The 19,250-nt window shown below is 28.0% G+C and overlaps 1 protein-coding gene across 1 annotated transcript; it reads right to left on the minus strand.

Moving 5' to 3' along the window:
* Nucleotides 1-2,836: 2,836 nt before the first annotated feature.
* On the minus strand, nt 2,837-16,365 carry LOC121116674 (uncharacterized). The gene is made up of 19 exons (XM_040710948.2): nt 16,204-16,365; nt 15,488-15,726; nt 14,137-14,151; nt 13,607-13,648; nt 13,451-13,471; nt 13,355-13,393; nt 13,251-13,289; nt 11,317-11,340; nt 11,226-11,258; nt 11,139-11,165; nt 10,095-10,115; nt 10,015-10,032; nt 9,903-9,950; nt 7,097-7,117; nt 7,018-7,035; nt 6,909-6,956; nt 4,310-4,348; nt 4,226-4,252; nt 2,837-3,005 (listed from the first exon to the last, which is right to left on the minus strand). The coding sequence occupies exons 1-19, from the start codon at nt 16,271-16,273 to the stop codon at nt 2,976-2,978; spliced, it is 819 nt and encodes a 272-aa protein (XP_040566882.1). The 5' UTR covers nt 16,274-16,365; the 3' UTR covers nt 2,837-2,975.
* Nucleotides 16,366-19,250: the final 2,885 nt, after the last annotated feature.

A 19,250-nucleotide genomic window follows, 5' to 3' on the forward strand; every position in this document is an offset into this window, starting at 1 on the left:
ATATAGATACTCAATACGCCTCCCCTATAGAATGGAATAGTAAAAATGCATAAAAAACAGTGTGTACTTAGCCAATTCCTCCCAAGTTTATATTCTTTATTATATAATTGTCGATAAGTGCTAAAAAGCTTAACAAAAGCTAATTCTATTTCAATAAAAAATGTTTATAATATTGATTAAGAGAAAAGAAGAAACATCAATTGCTTAAACAAAATACACTGTATATTTCTATGATAGCCGTGGTTATTCTACTCGGTGTTATTTCACTAACACAAAAATTTACATGGTATTTGGTAGTCATCTTTCAATGTTTCTTTATATGTTCCCTTAATTAGTATTCTTAATATTGATGGGTTGGATTCGAATTAGTTCTTATTAAGCTGTCAGGAATTATCCGCTACATTGAATGAAAGATTATGTTAATTACCATACATCTGACTTGAAGCCTTTTTCTGTGTATTTTCGTATAATAAGCTGCGAGATACTGTAAAAGTAACGATGTGACCAATGTTATTAGAACAATAATTATAGTAATAACTAATAATTATGCTTTAAAAGTAATAACTCTGGGTAATTCATTGTTTCGGAACCAGCAATCAGTAAAATTGTAACTGTTCCATGGGTCTGTTTAATTAAGGACTAAACTTCGTATAAAATGCTGCACAAAATTCGAGACAAGTATCTGTCTAATTTTGGTTTTGAATCTAGATCCAAAAGTTCCGGTTGAATATTTACATTAAAAGAAGCTTCAATCAAGATCCGAGAAAATGTAGATCCGTCCTACTTTTTGTTAAGAAACAAGTCTCAAGACTTGCAAACACTTATATACGTGTATATTGTATATGAATGAACTGTACATCGTATAATTTTCAAACTTCAATAATTATTTTCTTACAAATATAGCGGTGTGTGATTTAAAATGTGCCTTGTATGTAATAGATTCATAACATAACACTTGACATGGAGTTATTCTACGAGTATACTTATTCTCATCGAATAAAGTTTTTTTTTTCTATCTTTCTTGTAATAAAATATAATTGATTATTTTTTATCTTACATAATATTAAAAGAAGAAGCCTACAACTTTGCATCTCGACTCTGTGTCTAAAGTACTTGTAGATTTTGGATTTGTAAAAAAATATGTAGCTGAACGAGTTGTATCAAAATTCCGATGTAAATAGCTTCACCAGGCAAATTAAAATAAAAACCATGCAAGTACAGAATCCTTCCAAATACAAAACACATATTGGCAAAAAAAAAAAAATAGGAATCATCATTAAGATATTTCGTTTCTCTTTTTATTAAACTCTTACAGAATATATGACAGATCCCTCTTCACGACAAGTTTACTGATTTTTTTTTCATAGTAAATTAAATTAACTATTTTCGCATTATAGATTTGTATATAAAGACTAAATTTTGTTAAAATCTTATCCTCCTGATATCCTGCTGTAGAGTACAATCACTTTTTTGAATTCCTGCTAACAGATTCTAAAGGTAAGTTAAAAGGGCATTACTTTTAATTTTACACCATTAATTATGTACTTCCAAACATTTGACATTTAAAAAAATACAAGAACTTATTGAAAAAGAACAAAAATCATAGGAATTTTATTTGATCTATGACTTTGGACTCAATAATTAGGATGTATAAACTAGAGAATATGTGGTCTTTAAGAAATACCAAGCTTGAATGTTTTTCCTCATAATTGAGTCTAGATTACATTTTTAAGTTTTGTTAAAAAACTTTTCTGATTGACCTTTCGAGGATTCTCTATGTTAAAAAATCATCGTCACAATGAAATAAATATAAATTGTAGATTAAATTATATACCCTATATTATAAATTTATCAAGTTATACCAAAAATTTGAATAAAAAGTTTGTAGTGGAATCAACGGAGCTGATGGACAATACACTCGCGAAAAATTATTTTTTTCTAGTAAATACACGTAGATTTGCAACCCCGGTCATACCTAGAGAAAGAAATATACTTTATGAGTATAGACTTCACTAAAGATTCCTTCGTTAGATAGAATAACTGTAATACTATAATGTTATTTATACTTAAACAGTGCAACCCCATCTAACCATTTAAAGGAACATTAAAAAAAAGTTTGTATAAGTTAACAATAAATGTCTTTGAAATATTGGCTGTCTTCGCAGAGCTGTTAATATAAATATTCACTTAATTTTACCTCTCTTATAATGATCAGAATGCAGTATGGCAGAGTTCACGGTTATTGTGTGATAAGTTTTCGAAAAATGATAGATTTCAACTTTGGTGCGGCAGCTACAACCCAAAATATGGAATAAACCTGACAAGAAAATATTGCAGAATATAGCCGTGTGGTGATTAGCTCCTAGAAAGTTGTCTATGTCACAAGCTAATCCCATAGGACTGTGTACATGAACGTGAAAAGAATCCACGAGTCTGGGAACTTCGTCTTCATATCAGCAAAACTGATAGGAAAAGGAGCCATTAATTGAAGTTATTCTCAGATGAGAAAAAATACCCTTTGGATGTGTGCAGCAATCGTCAGAAAGACTTATTTCTCACCAGCAACAAGTCAAACATTCCAAAGTAAATGGCTAAGCATAAGGCCGGACTGATGGTCTTGGGTGTAATCTCCTACTCGGTTTTTCCGGCTCGGCTCAGTTACACAATAGTCGCTCTTTGAACTGGTTCCATGCTTGTTGTTTTAGTTTACACGCCAAAATTATAATCAATTAACCCACTAGAATTCAAACTAAGGGGGATTTTTTTTCTTCACTGCTCTGCAGGATACCCATACTGAAATTGACTGTTGTAAAAATAAATGAATTCATAGATGTAATAATTTTTTTATTAAAGTGTTCTGTATTGTTATTTTAGTATTGAAACAAGATTACATCATTGGTGTTTATATTATATAATTAAACATCCAGAAACCATTCGATAAGCTTTATTTGAAGAGAAGTATTTTATTTTACCAATTACCAGCTGGCATCACTTTCAGAATCCTCCTAGGAATAAAAATAATTTAATTTCCAATTAAAATATTAAGATTGAAATTATATTTGTTTTATACTTTCAAACTTTATCATCCAATAATTTTTTAAAACTACATGTATCGGAATAGGTTTAAATATCACAAATATATTATAACTAGGGGCATGGAAATTATTTTAAGCAGACAATAATACTTATGTACAATGTATGTACATGTACATACTTTAACACTTAATAATCGACAGATCAATTTTGGTCCAAATATAGGGGGTTAAAAAACTATTTCCTCGTTATATGTGTTTTGTAGTTATGATACCTTCACCAATCTAGCGAACAAAAAACATTCTCTAAGCCAAACTTGGTCGTCGTTTAGCTATTTGGAATTATCTTTGGCCTTGGCCTAAAAATGTCTATGAAGGACAATATCAAATAAGTAAAAAAAAATCAATGCGAAGGATGAAGTGCACATTTTTATCCAAGACTGATTTTAAGATCTCACTAGTTTAAATGCCTAAAAAGGGGCTGTCGATGCCATTGTTATAACAGCAGCTACAAGAGTGATAGTACAACAGTTCGAAGTCTAGAAAAAAGAATCAAAATGAACAAGCTATTTTAAAGTTATCTCAAACTTTTTAAATAAGTGAAATACTATAAACTACTAATTTTTTTTTTTAATTTGTCAAATTTTAATCAATAATATGAATCACTGTAATTCAGTTTTCTTTTCTACATAAATCATAAAATAATTTTAAGAAATAAACTCGTAAGTAAAATTGACCAAATTTCCGGAGAAAAGTAACCTAAATTTGAGATTCCATCCTAGGAGCTATGATAAAAAAAAACCAGCACGATCTTTGGCACAGGGATACCCCTATTTATTTAAAACAAGTTGCCAAAGTTTCATATTCATAAGAGTTGGGCTTTTTTTTATATTGTTGATCAAGTAAATTTTGGTCTGAGACGAGTATCTATATCTCGGAAACAACTCAGAATAAGGTGCTGAAATTTTTCACACTAAATTAATTAATGAATTTGACCTTGTTTGCCAAAAATCATCCAAATCTGAGAGAGTCGGTTGACATTTCCTCGTTGATTTGACATGGGTTCACCCGAAAGCTATGGTACTATTTTTTTTATCCTGAAACTGGTGAGACGAAAATAATGTTAAGGACAATTTTGTACAAATTTACATAATTTATGTGCAATTTTAAAGTGTTTGCATCGGATAACCTACCACTTCTGCGCTTTTCTTATGTGTCCTCTGTAATTAGTAAAGTAATTAATGATTTAAAATAATCTTTATAAAAAAGATACTTACATAAGATAGTGGGTTTGGATATCCTGAGAAATGTCCAGACTGAAAAAAATAAATAATGATATATTTATTTTCAAATAGTATATTAACTTTTAGAAATAATCATCACATTCTTATATTTTAATATCCCATTCAAATCCTTATAAAAGTACTTCTTTGGTATGCTTAGCCACTCCCAAATGTAAAATTAATTTTTTTTGCCTTAAATATAATCTGCAGTAAAAAGAAATGCATAAGAAAATCATTGTTTTACATGGATTTATTTATTATATTTTGAAAATTCTTGGGCAATCAAAACAATGACCGTTTGTTGGCGGTTGGGCATGACAATTTCAATTAATTTATCCACATTTTAGACAATGGGCCGTCAATAGTATAATGCATCTTTAACATAAATTTTAGGGACAAAATAGAGGAAACCAAAATTGGGGTTTACAGTATCATGACCATCGACACTTTGCACATTTTCAGCACCCTCAAAGAATACTGGATCAAACAATGAAAAAAACTTTTCTAGAATTTTTTTAGTACAAAAGCTTTTCTTTCTAACATTATCAATCGTGAACCAACTACACTCATAAAACGCAAGATAAACATTACTTAAGATATCTATTAGAAAATAAATGTTACCTTTTACCTATATGTTAAATAAAATTACAATACATTTTTTACGTCTGTGAATTCATAATCTAAAATACGGTTACATTTCGTGACCTGTACAATTGATAAATATTTTTAAATTATTACAACATGCGACAACATTTTTACCCACAGTCTGAAACTCACTAATATTAATGTTTTTTAAGCCGTAGAAAACGAATATGTCCATTAAAAAATTCAACTTCAAAAATTTTGTCCTTTAAAGCCTTTTTTTGGTATGTACGTTTTTATGGTATAACTACGATTCAGTGTAATATTTCAATTTGAAATAACTATATAGATGAAAATCAAAGATAATATTGGTACAAACATTTCAGCATTTGAAAAATGGCTTATTTATTACTTAAGCTTGATTAAAATTCATATAAAATGTGTATAACCACCAAAAAATCAATTAAAATGAAAGACCTTACATTAAAGGTAATATTTATTTTTTAGTCAAGTACTTTATATTCTAGTTATTATAGAATAGACTTAATATTTTAATTTAAAAAAAATTACATTCTGAAAAGTTCGATTTTGGTTGATATAGTTTTTTATATTAATTAAGAAATTTATAGTAAACTAATTACTAATTTAAATATAAGGGGATTAAAAAAAGTTTAAAGATACTTCATATTCTAAATAATTGATTCCTTGATAGTTATAAAATGATAAATGATTCAATTTTCCCCCCGGAATATTATTGTACTTTATATTTACACAACCTAACCAGTTTATTATATTTAAATTTCTTAATAAATAAGAAAAACTAAATTAACCAAAAATCAATCTAAAGTAACATTTTTTAAAGACATTTAAAAAAAATTGAAATATAGGATATATTCTATAACTTCAGGTAGGATATAAATCACTTCAAAGTAAAAATAAAAAGTAATTAACTTTTAAGTAAGGTCCTTTATTTTACTCTATTTTTAATGATTATATTTATGTTTTATATTAATAAGATAAGATAATAAATTAGTCATTTTTCAAATGCTGAAATGTTTGTATCAATTTGTTATACCCAAAAAACGTGAATTTAAAGAAAAAGCTTTAAAGGCCAAATCTTTTGAGGTAGTAAGTTTTAATGGTCATATTCGTGTTTTACAGCTTAAATAACACTAATAAATGTTGGTGTCAGCCAGCAGCTGTTCCATGATTTTTGTTTTCTTGCATAGTGAACTATCAAACAAGACGTTCTTTGTAGAGTAATAGACATTTTCTATTCCCCTTTCTACTCTATATTTCATATTAATTGTTAAGAGGTTGGATGGGTGCTTCTTTAAAAAAAAGTTATTGGTGGTGCAGCTAATTTTGACCAAATATTTTGGACTGGGTCTTTTTGTCTATTTCACTTTCATTTTAAAAAGAGCCATTTTTTGTCATCTTGGATAATTATTAATTTTATTTAATTATACACCGTTAATGATCTCCTTGATAACTTTGTGGATGCCTCCACAATACACCACAGAGCTAGGCGTGGTAATCGTAGGAAATATAAATAAAAAGTTCTATAAATATATAATACACTCTTTAATATCAATATATATTCTATTATTTTTTTGTCAAAAAATATATTCTGATAATTATTATATATTTTTAGAATGGCTAGTATAATAATTTTAGATATTCAAGGATTAATATTTTCTTTAACCTCCACCTTTAAACAAAAGACTGATAGGACCAGTCTTCAGACTGAACATGTCAGTCCTTCATAACGTCATCGAATTTTTTTTATCAGTCCTACTACTGAAAGTCTTAAGGACCGGTCTCAAGGAATGATAGGACCAGTCTTCAGACTGAACTGAATTGTACCAAATAAGTAAGAACTGACTTAACATAAATTATAATTATTGTAGATATTCTTTGAATAAAATATTGTTTCACCCCACTTTTTTTTAAAAAGGTCTAGAACTCCACTTTACTTCAAATTTATAAGTTGCAACATAATCAAACTTACATATATCCTGGGTGGACCAAAACCCTGTTTTTGGCTACCCTCTCCATACTAAAAAAATTAAAAAACGTAAGTTTTAAACATTTTATATTAAAAAATGAAAAATACTTACATATCCGTATTTCTTGTCCTGCAATTATGAAATGATTTGTTTTAAAATTAATTTTTAAACAATAATGTTAGAAACTTACGTCTGTATTTCCGTAATAACCCTAGAAATAATATAATATTATTAGTAATTAAACAATAAAGACTATGGCGTTCTAAAAATAAATTAAAGATATGTTTAATTGTTTTAAATTTATTCACATGTAAAATTCTTCTGAAAAATTGTTTGTCGACCATAAAAACTCAAGAAATAACCATTTAATGTGCATACTTTCTTTTCTTAGCCAACTAAAGACAATTATTTTCTATTAGTTGAATAGTTATTAAATGAAATATATAATTGAATTAAAGTAATTGTTGAATAATTGTCTAAAGAAAATTATCGAACATTTTATTAAAATAACTATCATGTAGTGAATTTTAATATAAATTATAATATTTACGCTAAGACATTATTGACTCTTAGAAATAAATATTACATATTTTCATATTAATTTCTACATTCAAATTTAATGCGAGTACTTCCCACGGGTGTTTAGAGGATGTTCAATTTAATAATGCCTTTATTCGTAAATATAAAACATTTTTTTCCCTGAGTAGTTGTTGTAATTGACCTTAACTAGGGGTTCATTTCCGAAATCCTGGTGTTTTACACCTACAGAAACTATTTATACTTAATTTTTTTATACGTAATTCATTAAATCAAATCTTGAATACATAACACATGAACTGAAAAGTCCCGGTCTTGACAAAGAAATCAGTTTTTTTTAATATTCTAAATTAGTTGTTTTTAAAAAATATTTTTTTAAATATTATTATTCTTTTTATAGACTGGTGTTCCCATAACACTTTTCAAGCCATTGCTTAGTTTGAACAGTATTTTTTCCACATCAAGAACCAGGGTTTAATAGTTATAATAGTTCCTTATACGTAGATAAGATAAATATAAAATCTGTTCAGGTGTTCTTTCGCTTTTACTATATGAATTTGTTCTAAGCAATTAACAAAATTGGTTGTGCTTTTTACGGCATCTAGAAATACTGGTTCAGTTTATTATTTCGACTGAGTAAATACAAGTAATTAACCTAAAACTTAAGTATAATCGAATATAATCATAAGACGCTAGTAATTTGTAGTAAGATACATTACTTTATACCTGCACTTTTGAATAACAATCGCAATGAAAAGTTGCATGATAGTGCTTTCATCAATATATAACGTCATTTTTATACAACTAACTATTCCTCACTTTTGAAATGATTCAATACCCCTTGTGAATGAAGAATTCAAAATATATTACATATTTTTATTTACCCCAAAAGTTGACTTGTCAATATTGATAAGAATGTAAAGGATATATTTTGTTTAGTAAAAATTCATTATTTCAAAGGTATATATCACGTAAACCTGATTTTCAACGACAAAAAGTAAATAGTTCATCAAAATGAACTTATCCTTTAAAAATGAAAATTTAAAACTGGAAATGAAATTGAATGGCAGTTACAAGGCTTCTTTTCATGGTCAATTTTGTAACTAACTTATAGATATAATTACTATGTAAATGAAAATTAAAGTTAATAACACTTTTTAAAAAAACAATTTAAGTAATTAGGAAGTAAAATTATATAAAGTTATCTCCAATACAGTTCTTACAAAATTGGTCAAATTATACAAAAGGCCATTAAAATGAAGGATCTCTTAAAAGAAGCTAATGTTTTTTGCATCTTTTTTGCAATTCTTTTAGTGTTATAATATTATATTTAATATTAAAGAATACACTTTCTTGTATAACAATAAAATATTTGTAGTAAAAAAAAAGTTCGATTTTGATTGATTTTTTCAATTTAACTTTTAATTTTCTAAAAGAATTTAAAAAAAATTATATTGTAAGATTGTGTGAAAACTTTTCTCAATTAAATTTGACTATGTCAACCATTTGACTCATTGGAAGGAATAATTAATATTTTAAAGACTGAAGAAGCTCCAAAATTAAATGTAAATAAGTCGATTAGATTACTTACATATAATCAAGAAATACTAATCAATTACATTGGATAAACATATTTAATTAAGCTTAACTTTCATCCCACTGAAATATTACTTACTTATTAGATTTAGTTAAATAATCGATTTAATTAAATTTCGTGTCGAAACATTACCAAGCAACATTACATTTTAATATTCTATAAAACACTAGGATTTTGTAGAGAATTTTTGGAGAAATTGTATTTGAGATAACTTAATAAATAAGTGATCGTTTGAATGCTGAAATGTTTTGTATCAATTGTAGTCACATTAAATTTTAATTCATATTATTATTTCATTGCAAAATATGGCTTTGAATTGAAATTACACCAAAAAAAGTTAATCTTAAAAAAAAGCTTTAAAGGTGAAACCTACTGCCATAGAAAAATTAATGGTCATTTTTGTATTCTATGAGTTAAATAACAATGATAAATGTGGGTTTTAGCCGGTGGGTGAAACCACTGTTGAATATTATTTGAACTATTGATGTGTCAGTCTTTATTTAGGAAAAAAAAATGCAGTCCTGTCTAGTTAAATTTTTCTACTGTCTAGTTCAATTTTTCTACTGTCTAGTTCTATCCTGCATGTCAGTCCTAAAAAATATAAAGTTTAGTCCTTCATAACGTCATCCATTTTTTTAAATCAGTTTTACTACTGATAGTCTTAAGGACCGGTATCAAGGACTAATAGAACCAGTATTCAGACTGGGCTGAATTGTACCGAATAAGTAAGAACTGACATAATATAAATTTTAATTATTGTAGATATTCTTTGAATAAAATTATTCTTTAACTCCCACTTTTTAAAAAGGTCTAGAACTGCATATGAATACAAATGTATAATTTATAACTTAATCAAATTTACATGTAATCTGGGTGCACCAAAACTCAGTTTTTTCCTACTTTCTCCATACTGAGAAATTTAGAAAAAAACGTATATATTAAGCATTTTTTGTAAAAACACGACAAGTACTTACATATCCGGTTTTCTTGTCCTGCAATTGTGAAATAATTTGTTTTAAAATTAATTTTTAATCAATAATGTGAGGAAACTTACGTCTGTATTTCCGTAATACCCCTAAAAATAATAAAATATTATTAATAATTAAGAAATAAAAGCTAGGGCGTTCTAAAAATAAATTAAAGATATATTGAATTGTTTTAAATTTATTTAAAAGTAAAATTCTTGTGATAAATTGTTTATGTCTGCTATAAAAACTCAAGGAATAGCCATGAAATGCAGATACTTATTTTCTTGTACAGCTAAAGGCTAATATTTTCTATTAGTTGAATAGTTATGAAATAAAAATATAAATGAATCTAAACAATCGTAGAATTATTTTCTCAATAAAATTTAAGAACTTTAAAAAAAATAATTACGAGGTAGTGGATAATAGTCTACAATAAATAAATAAAATATTTACTCATAGACACATTCTGAAAATTATTTTCAAAAATATATATTATATTTATTTTCATAATAAAATTTTCTATCCTTTGTTATTCCATTCTAATCCATTCATTTTGCAATCATAAATGTCAATTAAAAAATTAAAATTCTTCGTAAGAATATATGACATCGAGAAAGAATAAATCCTTAATTTTAAAATAATTTCATCAACGCTAGTTTGAGATTAAAACAAAATATAGTTTCACATTATTAAAGTAAGAGCCTTAAATTGGGAATTTTGATAAAAATTTTAATAATTTTTTTAATGGGTGAAACTCACAGACGAAACCAAAATACGTTTATTTTTTTGTAATATAACAAAGCTAAGAATACAAACGTTGTGGACATGTGTACCAATATAATAACCAAATACATTTCAAAATTGAATTTGGAATGAGAAAATAATGGTTTTTATCAAACTTCGGATATCAGTCTACAAATTGAATAATATAATTAGGTATAAAATATTTTAATGGTTTATTAATTCATAATCTAAAAGACCGATATTGACACCGAAATGATAGTCTAACTAAATTTCTCATTCCTTTATTGTTACGAACAATTATATAGAATATTCAATAAAAAATCATAACTTTTGTGAGACACAAACGTTGCTAATGCGTGGAAAAAAGACATTTAAGTCATAATTACCTCTCGACCTCTATTATAACCAAGTGCCTAAATATAATGGAATAAAGAAATATAAATGGGTAAAAAATATAATTTTTTTGGACTTACCGCTAGACGGTGTTTATTTACTCCCAATATATTCTAGAAAGATAAGGATAAAAATACTGTCAAATTCTATAACTATCTTAGCCAAACTCACGTTGTTTCCACCATATGGATAGCCCTAATTGATAGAATTAAAAATATTTATATTAACTTAAGATCATATTTATTTGGTAGATCCTAGAGATGTTAATGAATATTCGAAAACGGGTCGTTCAAATTTAATTTATTCAATTTGCAGGTATAAAATTTAATATTTCGAATTAAAGGTGGAATGAAATGAAAAAAGTTCTTATGATTTCATAGCGATGAAGCGCAGAAAAATTATATTTATATCTGTAAATCGTTACACTTTCGAAATATAAAAGTGTACCAACATGGTAACACTGACAATATGAATGAAGAACAGCTTAAATGTCATGATTTTTCATTCTATCAGCTAGAAGCAGCTATAACTGGGGGAAGGAGGAAGAAATTATAGAACGACATAGGTAACTAGGATTTACACTTACAGCCGTACAATAAATAATCAAAGGTACTTTCAATCTTTTATGAGCCGACTCTTTTGTACTTATTTTATAATTTTGATGTTCTTTCTACAATAACACTATGCAACGAAAAAAACCATTAAAAATTTCAACTCTACAGGATTGGCCTGTAAAGCCTTTTTTTAATAAAGTTTTTAGGGTATAGCTACGATTTAGTGCCATATTTTGGTATGAAATACCTACATATATGAAAATCAAAGTAAGTAACAAATTGATACAAACATTCAGCATTTAAAAAATGAATTAACTATTACTTTATCTTGATAACAATTAATAAAAAAATGTATACAACCACTAAAAAATCGAGTAAAATAAAGGACCTTACTTAGAACCGAATATCTATTATATTATTATTTTTTCATCAAGTGCTTTATATCATAGCTGAAGCTATAGAATAGACCTTACATTTTAATTTTTTTTAAATTGCATTTAAAAATGGGCGATTTTGATTGATTGTTGGCCTATTTTGTTTAAATATTTATTAAATTTTTTTATAAAATAAGCTATTTAGGTTGTGTAACAATATATTACAATATTATTCCGGGCAGGAAAATGGAATCGGTAATATTCCCCTTACATCTAAATTTTCAATCATATTAGTATATGTTATTGTTGAAATGCGCTTGAAGAGTTTATTTTTTTTTCCACTGAATATTATCGCAATCGATATACAATGCAACCTTCATTTTACTCAACTTTTTAGTGGTCATATACATTTTTTATTAATTGTAATCAAGATAAACTAAAAAATATTTCTTTTTTCAAATACTGAATGCTTGTATCAATCTGTTATTTAATTTGATTTTCACCTATAAAGGTATTTCATGTCAAAATAAGGACCTGAATCGTAGTTATACCCTGAAAACTTGATTTTCTAAAAAAAGAATTTAAAGACCAAACCCACATTCTTTGAATTGATAAATGTTTGTTTTAGCCTGCGGGCGCTTCAAGACCTTCATTTTGTTGCATAGCGTAATTAAAGGATATTAGCAACTTTTTTAGAAAACGTCCAGCAAAATAGCACAGTAAAAAATACTATATATTAAAAAAAAATTATATTACGTCCTCATCGGTATTGTAACTAATTTGACAATGATTAATTATCTTACGTTTTGCCTTGATACGCATTATATTGACACTTTCCACATGGTAGATTTAGATATTATTTGAAATGACCAAAGGACAAGTTACATTGAAGTACAAAGTCATATGTTTGGAACTTCGGTCCAAAGATAGGAGAAAGGCTAAAAGTTTTAAATGTCATCTGACTTTGGGGAATAATATTTCATATTTGAACCTAAGGCAAAGTTTACCTTTTTTTAGAATGATTATTTGTCAAAGCTTGAAAAACTACGATATTCAATCGATTTAACATCTCTAGTTTAATCTAATTACAACTTTAGTTTACTTAAAAAAAATTTTAAAGCACTCGGAAATGTAATCATTTGTTAAAATTTATTAAATTATAAATGATTATATTTACTGGATAGTAATTAATCGGTCCCCATTTGTTTTCAGGCTCCTGAAATTAAAAAAAAAAGTTAAATATTAGCAAGTTTAAGTTTTTAGAATTGATTTCTAACTCACAAATTCATACCAATTATTTCTATATTGTGGGTGTCCAATCTAAAAAAGGGTGAAAATTGAATTTATGTAATTTTATAAGATTGGATTCAAACTTACAGGTCCGTAGGGTTTCTGATTCTTGAAAAAGAATATAAATTAGCTTTAGGACAAACACATTTAAAAATATTTTATGTATTTTTTAACTTTAGTTACTAATATTTGTATGCAAAAGTGTTAAATTATAAAAAAAAAAATATTTATGAATATATTTACAGGATATCCGTAAAAACCAAGTCCAAATCTTGCATTAGGATTCTAAAATTATAAAGTACATATATATTATTATATTTTTCAATATCATCATCGATTAAAATTTAAATTAATTTATGTATACTGGTTTGTCAAAAATAAACTATGTATTGACAATAGAAAATTTTGAAGGTTCTAATAAAATTTAGTGGCAGTTACAAGGTTTCTAATCTGAGTCAAATGTGTACGTAACTTATAGATATGGTTACTGGCTGCATAAGACATTTTTGTTTATGTATATATTTAAATTAACGTACCGTATTCGGTATATCGGGTTTTAATTAATTAATATCTTATTTTAACGGTCAAATATCACTAATTTAAAAAAGAAGACCTACTTTGGGAAAACCAGACAATTAATGAAATATTAGTTGTCTTTTTTTCTGCCATGTAATCTTTAGTAGTCTCCAAAAAACTAAGAGAATCGGGCCTTCTTCGAATGAATTGAAAATATATATACTTACATACTTTATAAATAATTTTTTTATACTTACTTCTCCTTGATCAAACTAGAAAAAAAATAAAAAGTCAAGCAATTTAATTACGATAAATTGGTATAAAATATACAATTCTAAGCTAATTAACTCTATAAGAGTAAAGTTGTAATTTCCTTCACACTAAATTGTATAAAAATGGGATTTTTTTGTAGACGAAGTTTTATAAAACAGTGATTTTCTGAACTCTAAATCTTATAAATGTTTTAAATCATTTTAAAAAACAATGAATTACGATTTGTTTGTTTTTTTCTTTGCTGAAGCGTTCATTCAGTATACAAAAACCTTTTTTCTTGTTCTCATAATGTCTTTTGTAGGAGTTATTAGTATATTATTAGCTGTTGTACTAATTCTTTTTTGCTATATTTCTCTATTGAATTTTTTAAAGAAACAGGGTTTTGTTTCATTTTTAGACTGACATTTTTTGAGAAAAGGAGATCTTTTATTTAAAACCTTGTTCCATATTTTATTTAAAAACGTTTTCATGAGATATTTTTTTCTTATATTTTTGAAACAATTTTTTTAATAATTGACCCACAATTTATTTTCTATTTGCAAGATATTTTTATGATTATCAGAGGGCAAGTTTCTCTTTAAAACATAGTTGTATAATATTTCATGATTATTACAAAGACTTCCATTCAATGGTCCATGTTTTTGTTGAATATCTGTTTTTGGTTTTACGAAGGAAGTTTGTTGCATAGAGTTTAGAATTACATTTAAACACCTCGCCAAATCACATCTCGATCATAACTATTTTTGGCCATTCCATAAATAAGTTAATTCCTTCGAAGAAGGCTAAAGCAATCAGGTTTTCCATACTTAACTCTAAGTTAACCTTAAACGAATAAAAGGCTAGCTTGGAGTTAAGAGGTATTTTTATAGAGGCTCCTTCAGGATATAGAGCTTTAGATTTAAAAATCCCCAAGGGCAATAAAGTAACTTTCGATATGGGGTAGATATTCTACAATACTTTCCGAAGAACTCTATAAAGAAAATTACACAATTAAATTGCATTGTAAGGGTCTTCAAAAGGATCAGTTATTACATTATACTGTAGATTTATTTATAGACTTTTAGTGCACTTTTGTAACTAACTTTGTCTTTGAGTACTAATTTTAAACCACAATGTTTATTAATATTTTTTATTAAATGTAATTACCCAATTTCTTATGAAGTATTCTTTTATATCATATATTGTAGAATAAAGCCCTTTAAACAAAACGGTCATGTATGTAAACCATTTCTTAAGTCTACCATTGTAGTTTTCAAAAATGTAACATTGATGACGCAAATATATCTCTAACTTGATTTGCTATTATAAGATATATCTAATAAGTAACTTATTTACCCCCATACGATAGGCGTTTGATTTGTCTTCATTCTCTTGTTTGCAGGCCTCATTGCACTCTGCAATGCTGTCAAATTTATTTTCATTCCCATTGCAGCCACCAAAAGTAAATTCCTCACATTCTTCACTATCTGAATTAAAAAAATATTGAGTCAGATTTTTGTCACAATCTCCAACATCTTTCGGTAGTTGGCATGCAGATAGAACTTCTTCTTCGGGATCATCAGTTGAAGGAGCTCCTATATTTAAAAAAAAAACGATTATCAATGATAGTTATTGTTGATCTTTGGATCGTATATGGGGACTTGGACTCAAGTCCCAATTTTGAAGACTTGCAACTCAAATGGATTAAATAATCCAACGATTTAACTCAAATGCTAAGACTTTCTATAAGAAAGTAAATTCAATTTTCTCTCTAGATATTTCGAGAATCAATCCCGGAATAAGATATTATGTTAGGTGAATGCCATAAGGTATATATTCAATTTTTTTCTGTACTTTCTTACGTTGATAAACACTTTAAAAAAAAACTACCTTATTTTATTAGGATTTGAACTGAACTATATAAAAATATTCAAGGACTCTAATAAGAATCTATGGAAAATTTTAAGGAATGGGACTTATGAGTCGGGCCTTAAGAGTTGACATGGAATACAGTTTAAAAGATATTTTTCCCAACTCTGACTTGTGTTTAGAAATTGTATAAAAAAACTTACCCTTCGCAATTTGTACAAATGCTATTGCAAATAAATAAGCAATCATGATATTTTTTGGAACTTTTAACATGTTTATAATTATTTAACCAGACTAAAAAATCAAACAAAAATATGGATATCCTTTGAAGTATCCTCAAAGAAATATAAAAACGTTACTCATGTAACTGAAGACAAAACGGTAATTTATAACATTTTCACCTCATAATTTAAAAATATACTATTAATTTGAGGTCATTAATTATTACTTTTTGAAATGTACTTTTAAAATATGGATATTTAGATAATTAGAATATGAGGGGACATCATATTACTGAGTATTCCCGTGATCTTCTCTTCTTTAATTTTTTATATTATAAATTAGTGTCAATGATGAAGAAAATTTATCATAAATTTTTTAATTTAAATCTATATTAATAGAGCAAAGTTTATCTGTAAGAATCTCCTCCTCCGTTTTTTCTGCCTAGCAACAGTTTTTGCTCTCTTCTCTATCTTCTATGAAAAATTACAAGGGAAGAGAGATTGCATTAGCTATTTAATTCGTCTTCGATTAGCACTTATGAGTAATGTTGTGTCGGTCCTTATTTAGAACCGAAGACCGTGGGCCAGTCCAGTCCCACTTGTCGGTCCTTATAGAAAGTAAAATCGATCCGTCATGACTTCAATGAGGGTGTTTTTCCTCTTTTTAATTATTCTGTTATATAATAGAATAAATTATATGATTAGGTAATTATATAATATGTTCGTATTATACTATATTATAATGAAAAATTTAATATTTTTTCCAAGATATGTGCAATAATCTTGATACATATTTATCTGAATTATTTGGCTCAATAAAACATCAATATTTTATGAAAAATTCCAAAGACCTGTACTTAGGGCCTGTCCCAAGCACCGAACGTCCTAAGGACCGGTCCCTGAGTATAACGGTCCTAAGGACCGATAAGACTGGTCCCGAAGAATGACAGTCCTAAGGACCGATAGGACCGGTCCTAAGACTGAACTGAATAAATAAGGACCGACACAACACTACGTATGAGAATTCACTCTGTTCAATAATTTTTCAGGTGTATGTTAGTTTATTGACATCACATCACACTTTCATTATCATCTCCCATATATCTGTGGAACGGGCAGGCTCATACTAGTCTTATATATTCAAAAATATACATTTAAATCTTCTTCCGCCTACTGCTATGCCTCTTTTTGAGATTCTAGTATTAAAAAATAGAAGAAAGTTTCCATTAACCTAATTCGTCTTGGATTGCTGCTCAATCTGTTCAATAATTTTTCAAGTAGTAACGTGAAGGGGAGATTGCATTAAGAAGTTAATTCGTATGTTTACTGCCATTCAAATGAACACTTATTAAAATTAAATGTGTTTAATAAAGCCAAATAGTGACATTGTATAACTAATTTAAACTTATATCTTTATTAGTATATCTTCTTCATTATTTAAGACAACATAATGTTCCTATATTGGATGGGGTACATACATCGATACATTTTGAAAAAAGCATGATCATCAACCATACGTCCATGGAATGGGCAGGCTCATACAAGTATTTGAACAAATAAAGTTGGATTCAACTTTTTTGTCCACTAATAGTGTCAAAGAAAAAAAAAAAAATATTTATATATACATATTTGCTACAGATTCCTGTTTATATTAATAATAATTTTAAAAAAAATATACGTATAGTTTTATTGACATAATTTCTAGAATAAGGCAAATTATTTCTGATACCCGTCTTAATCTTGAAAGAACCATTATACAGGGTCCGTGGACAAAATCTGCCGCTTCCAAAAACAACAACAACAACCTTATTTTATATTATTTATTGATAAAATAAAAACGAATATATTTAATAATGTATATAGCAGCTATTGATTCAATGTAGCCACCATCTGCGGCCAAACCCCGCTCAATGTGGCTACAAAACCGAGAACAGGCATTTTGGATCTGCGCTGCGTTTATCTCACTGAATTTCTCCTTGATGCAGTTGATGAGAGACTGCTTGGTGTTATGGGAGGAGCGGTTGGTCATGTTCTCCACGTAGGACCAGACAAAGTAGTCCAACAGGTTCAAATCCAGTGATGAGGGAGGCCAAGAGGAGAAGGGTACGAACGTAAATGCATTGCTTTTCAGCCATTCTTGCGTCCACTTAGCTTTGTGGGCCGGAGACGATTCCTGCTACCCCATCCACGGCCTGTCACTGACAACAGACTTGCCATAGCTTTCATGGAACGCTGGGGGTCCTCGTCGATGATGCCCCTGACCTTGTTGATGAAGGTGACGTTCCAGACAATCCCGGTGCTCTTCTCCTCCTTCTTCTTCCTATCAACAACGTTCATTGGATCCGACGACTCCTCCAGCTGCTTTCTGAGACTTCAGACCGTTCTAACTGGCATTGGCAGAAGGCCAGAGATGTCAGCATTGCTTAATTCCATGTGATCACTAAGCATAATCTGAATAGCAGCGTACCTACGATCTCTCTTATTGAACATAATGACTTTTCTTGGGCACTTAAAATGATGCTATCACTACAAGTGGTAAACAATAACTGAAGCCTATGACCCAGGAAAAATTTTAACTCCAAAAACAGACGGACCAGAAATCAGCTGAGGGAGTAATATCGTCTTTAAAATGTGGCAGATTATGTCCACGCACCCTGTACTTACATTGGGTGATTTAATTCAAGTTTTTACAATTAGTAAATATATAACTAATTTTATTAAAATTTTTAATTTATAAGGATTTGGTATCAGTGATACCTAATAAATGATTTTTTTTTTCAAGCCAGGAACTCCAAATCAGTTAAAAAGCTGAGGTTACAGCAAAGTTTCTTATTTAGCAATTATAATTATTGGTATTTAGAGAAGTGCTCATTTATAAGGGGTATTAATACCATTTCAGCAAACATATCGTATAAAGTTCACCTACCAAATGTTACTCATTATAAATAGAGCCCTTACCTGCAGAGCCCCCAAAACGCAAACATATAATTGTTAAGGGAACACCTAACACTAAGGTTGTAGGGGTGTTT

Source organism: Lepeophtheirus salmonis, chromosome 4, assembly GCF_016086655.4.
Source record: "Lepeophtheirus salmonis chromosome 4, UVic_Lsal_1.4, whole genome shotgun sequence".
NCBI classification, from domain to species: domain Eukaryota; kingdom Metazoa; phylum Arthropoda; class Copepoda; order Siphonostomatoida; family Caligidae; genus Lepeophtheirus; species Lepeophtheirus salmonis.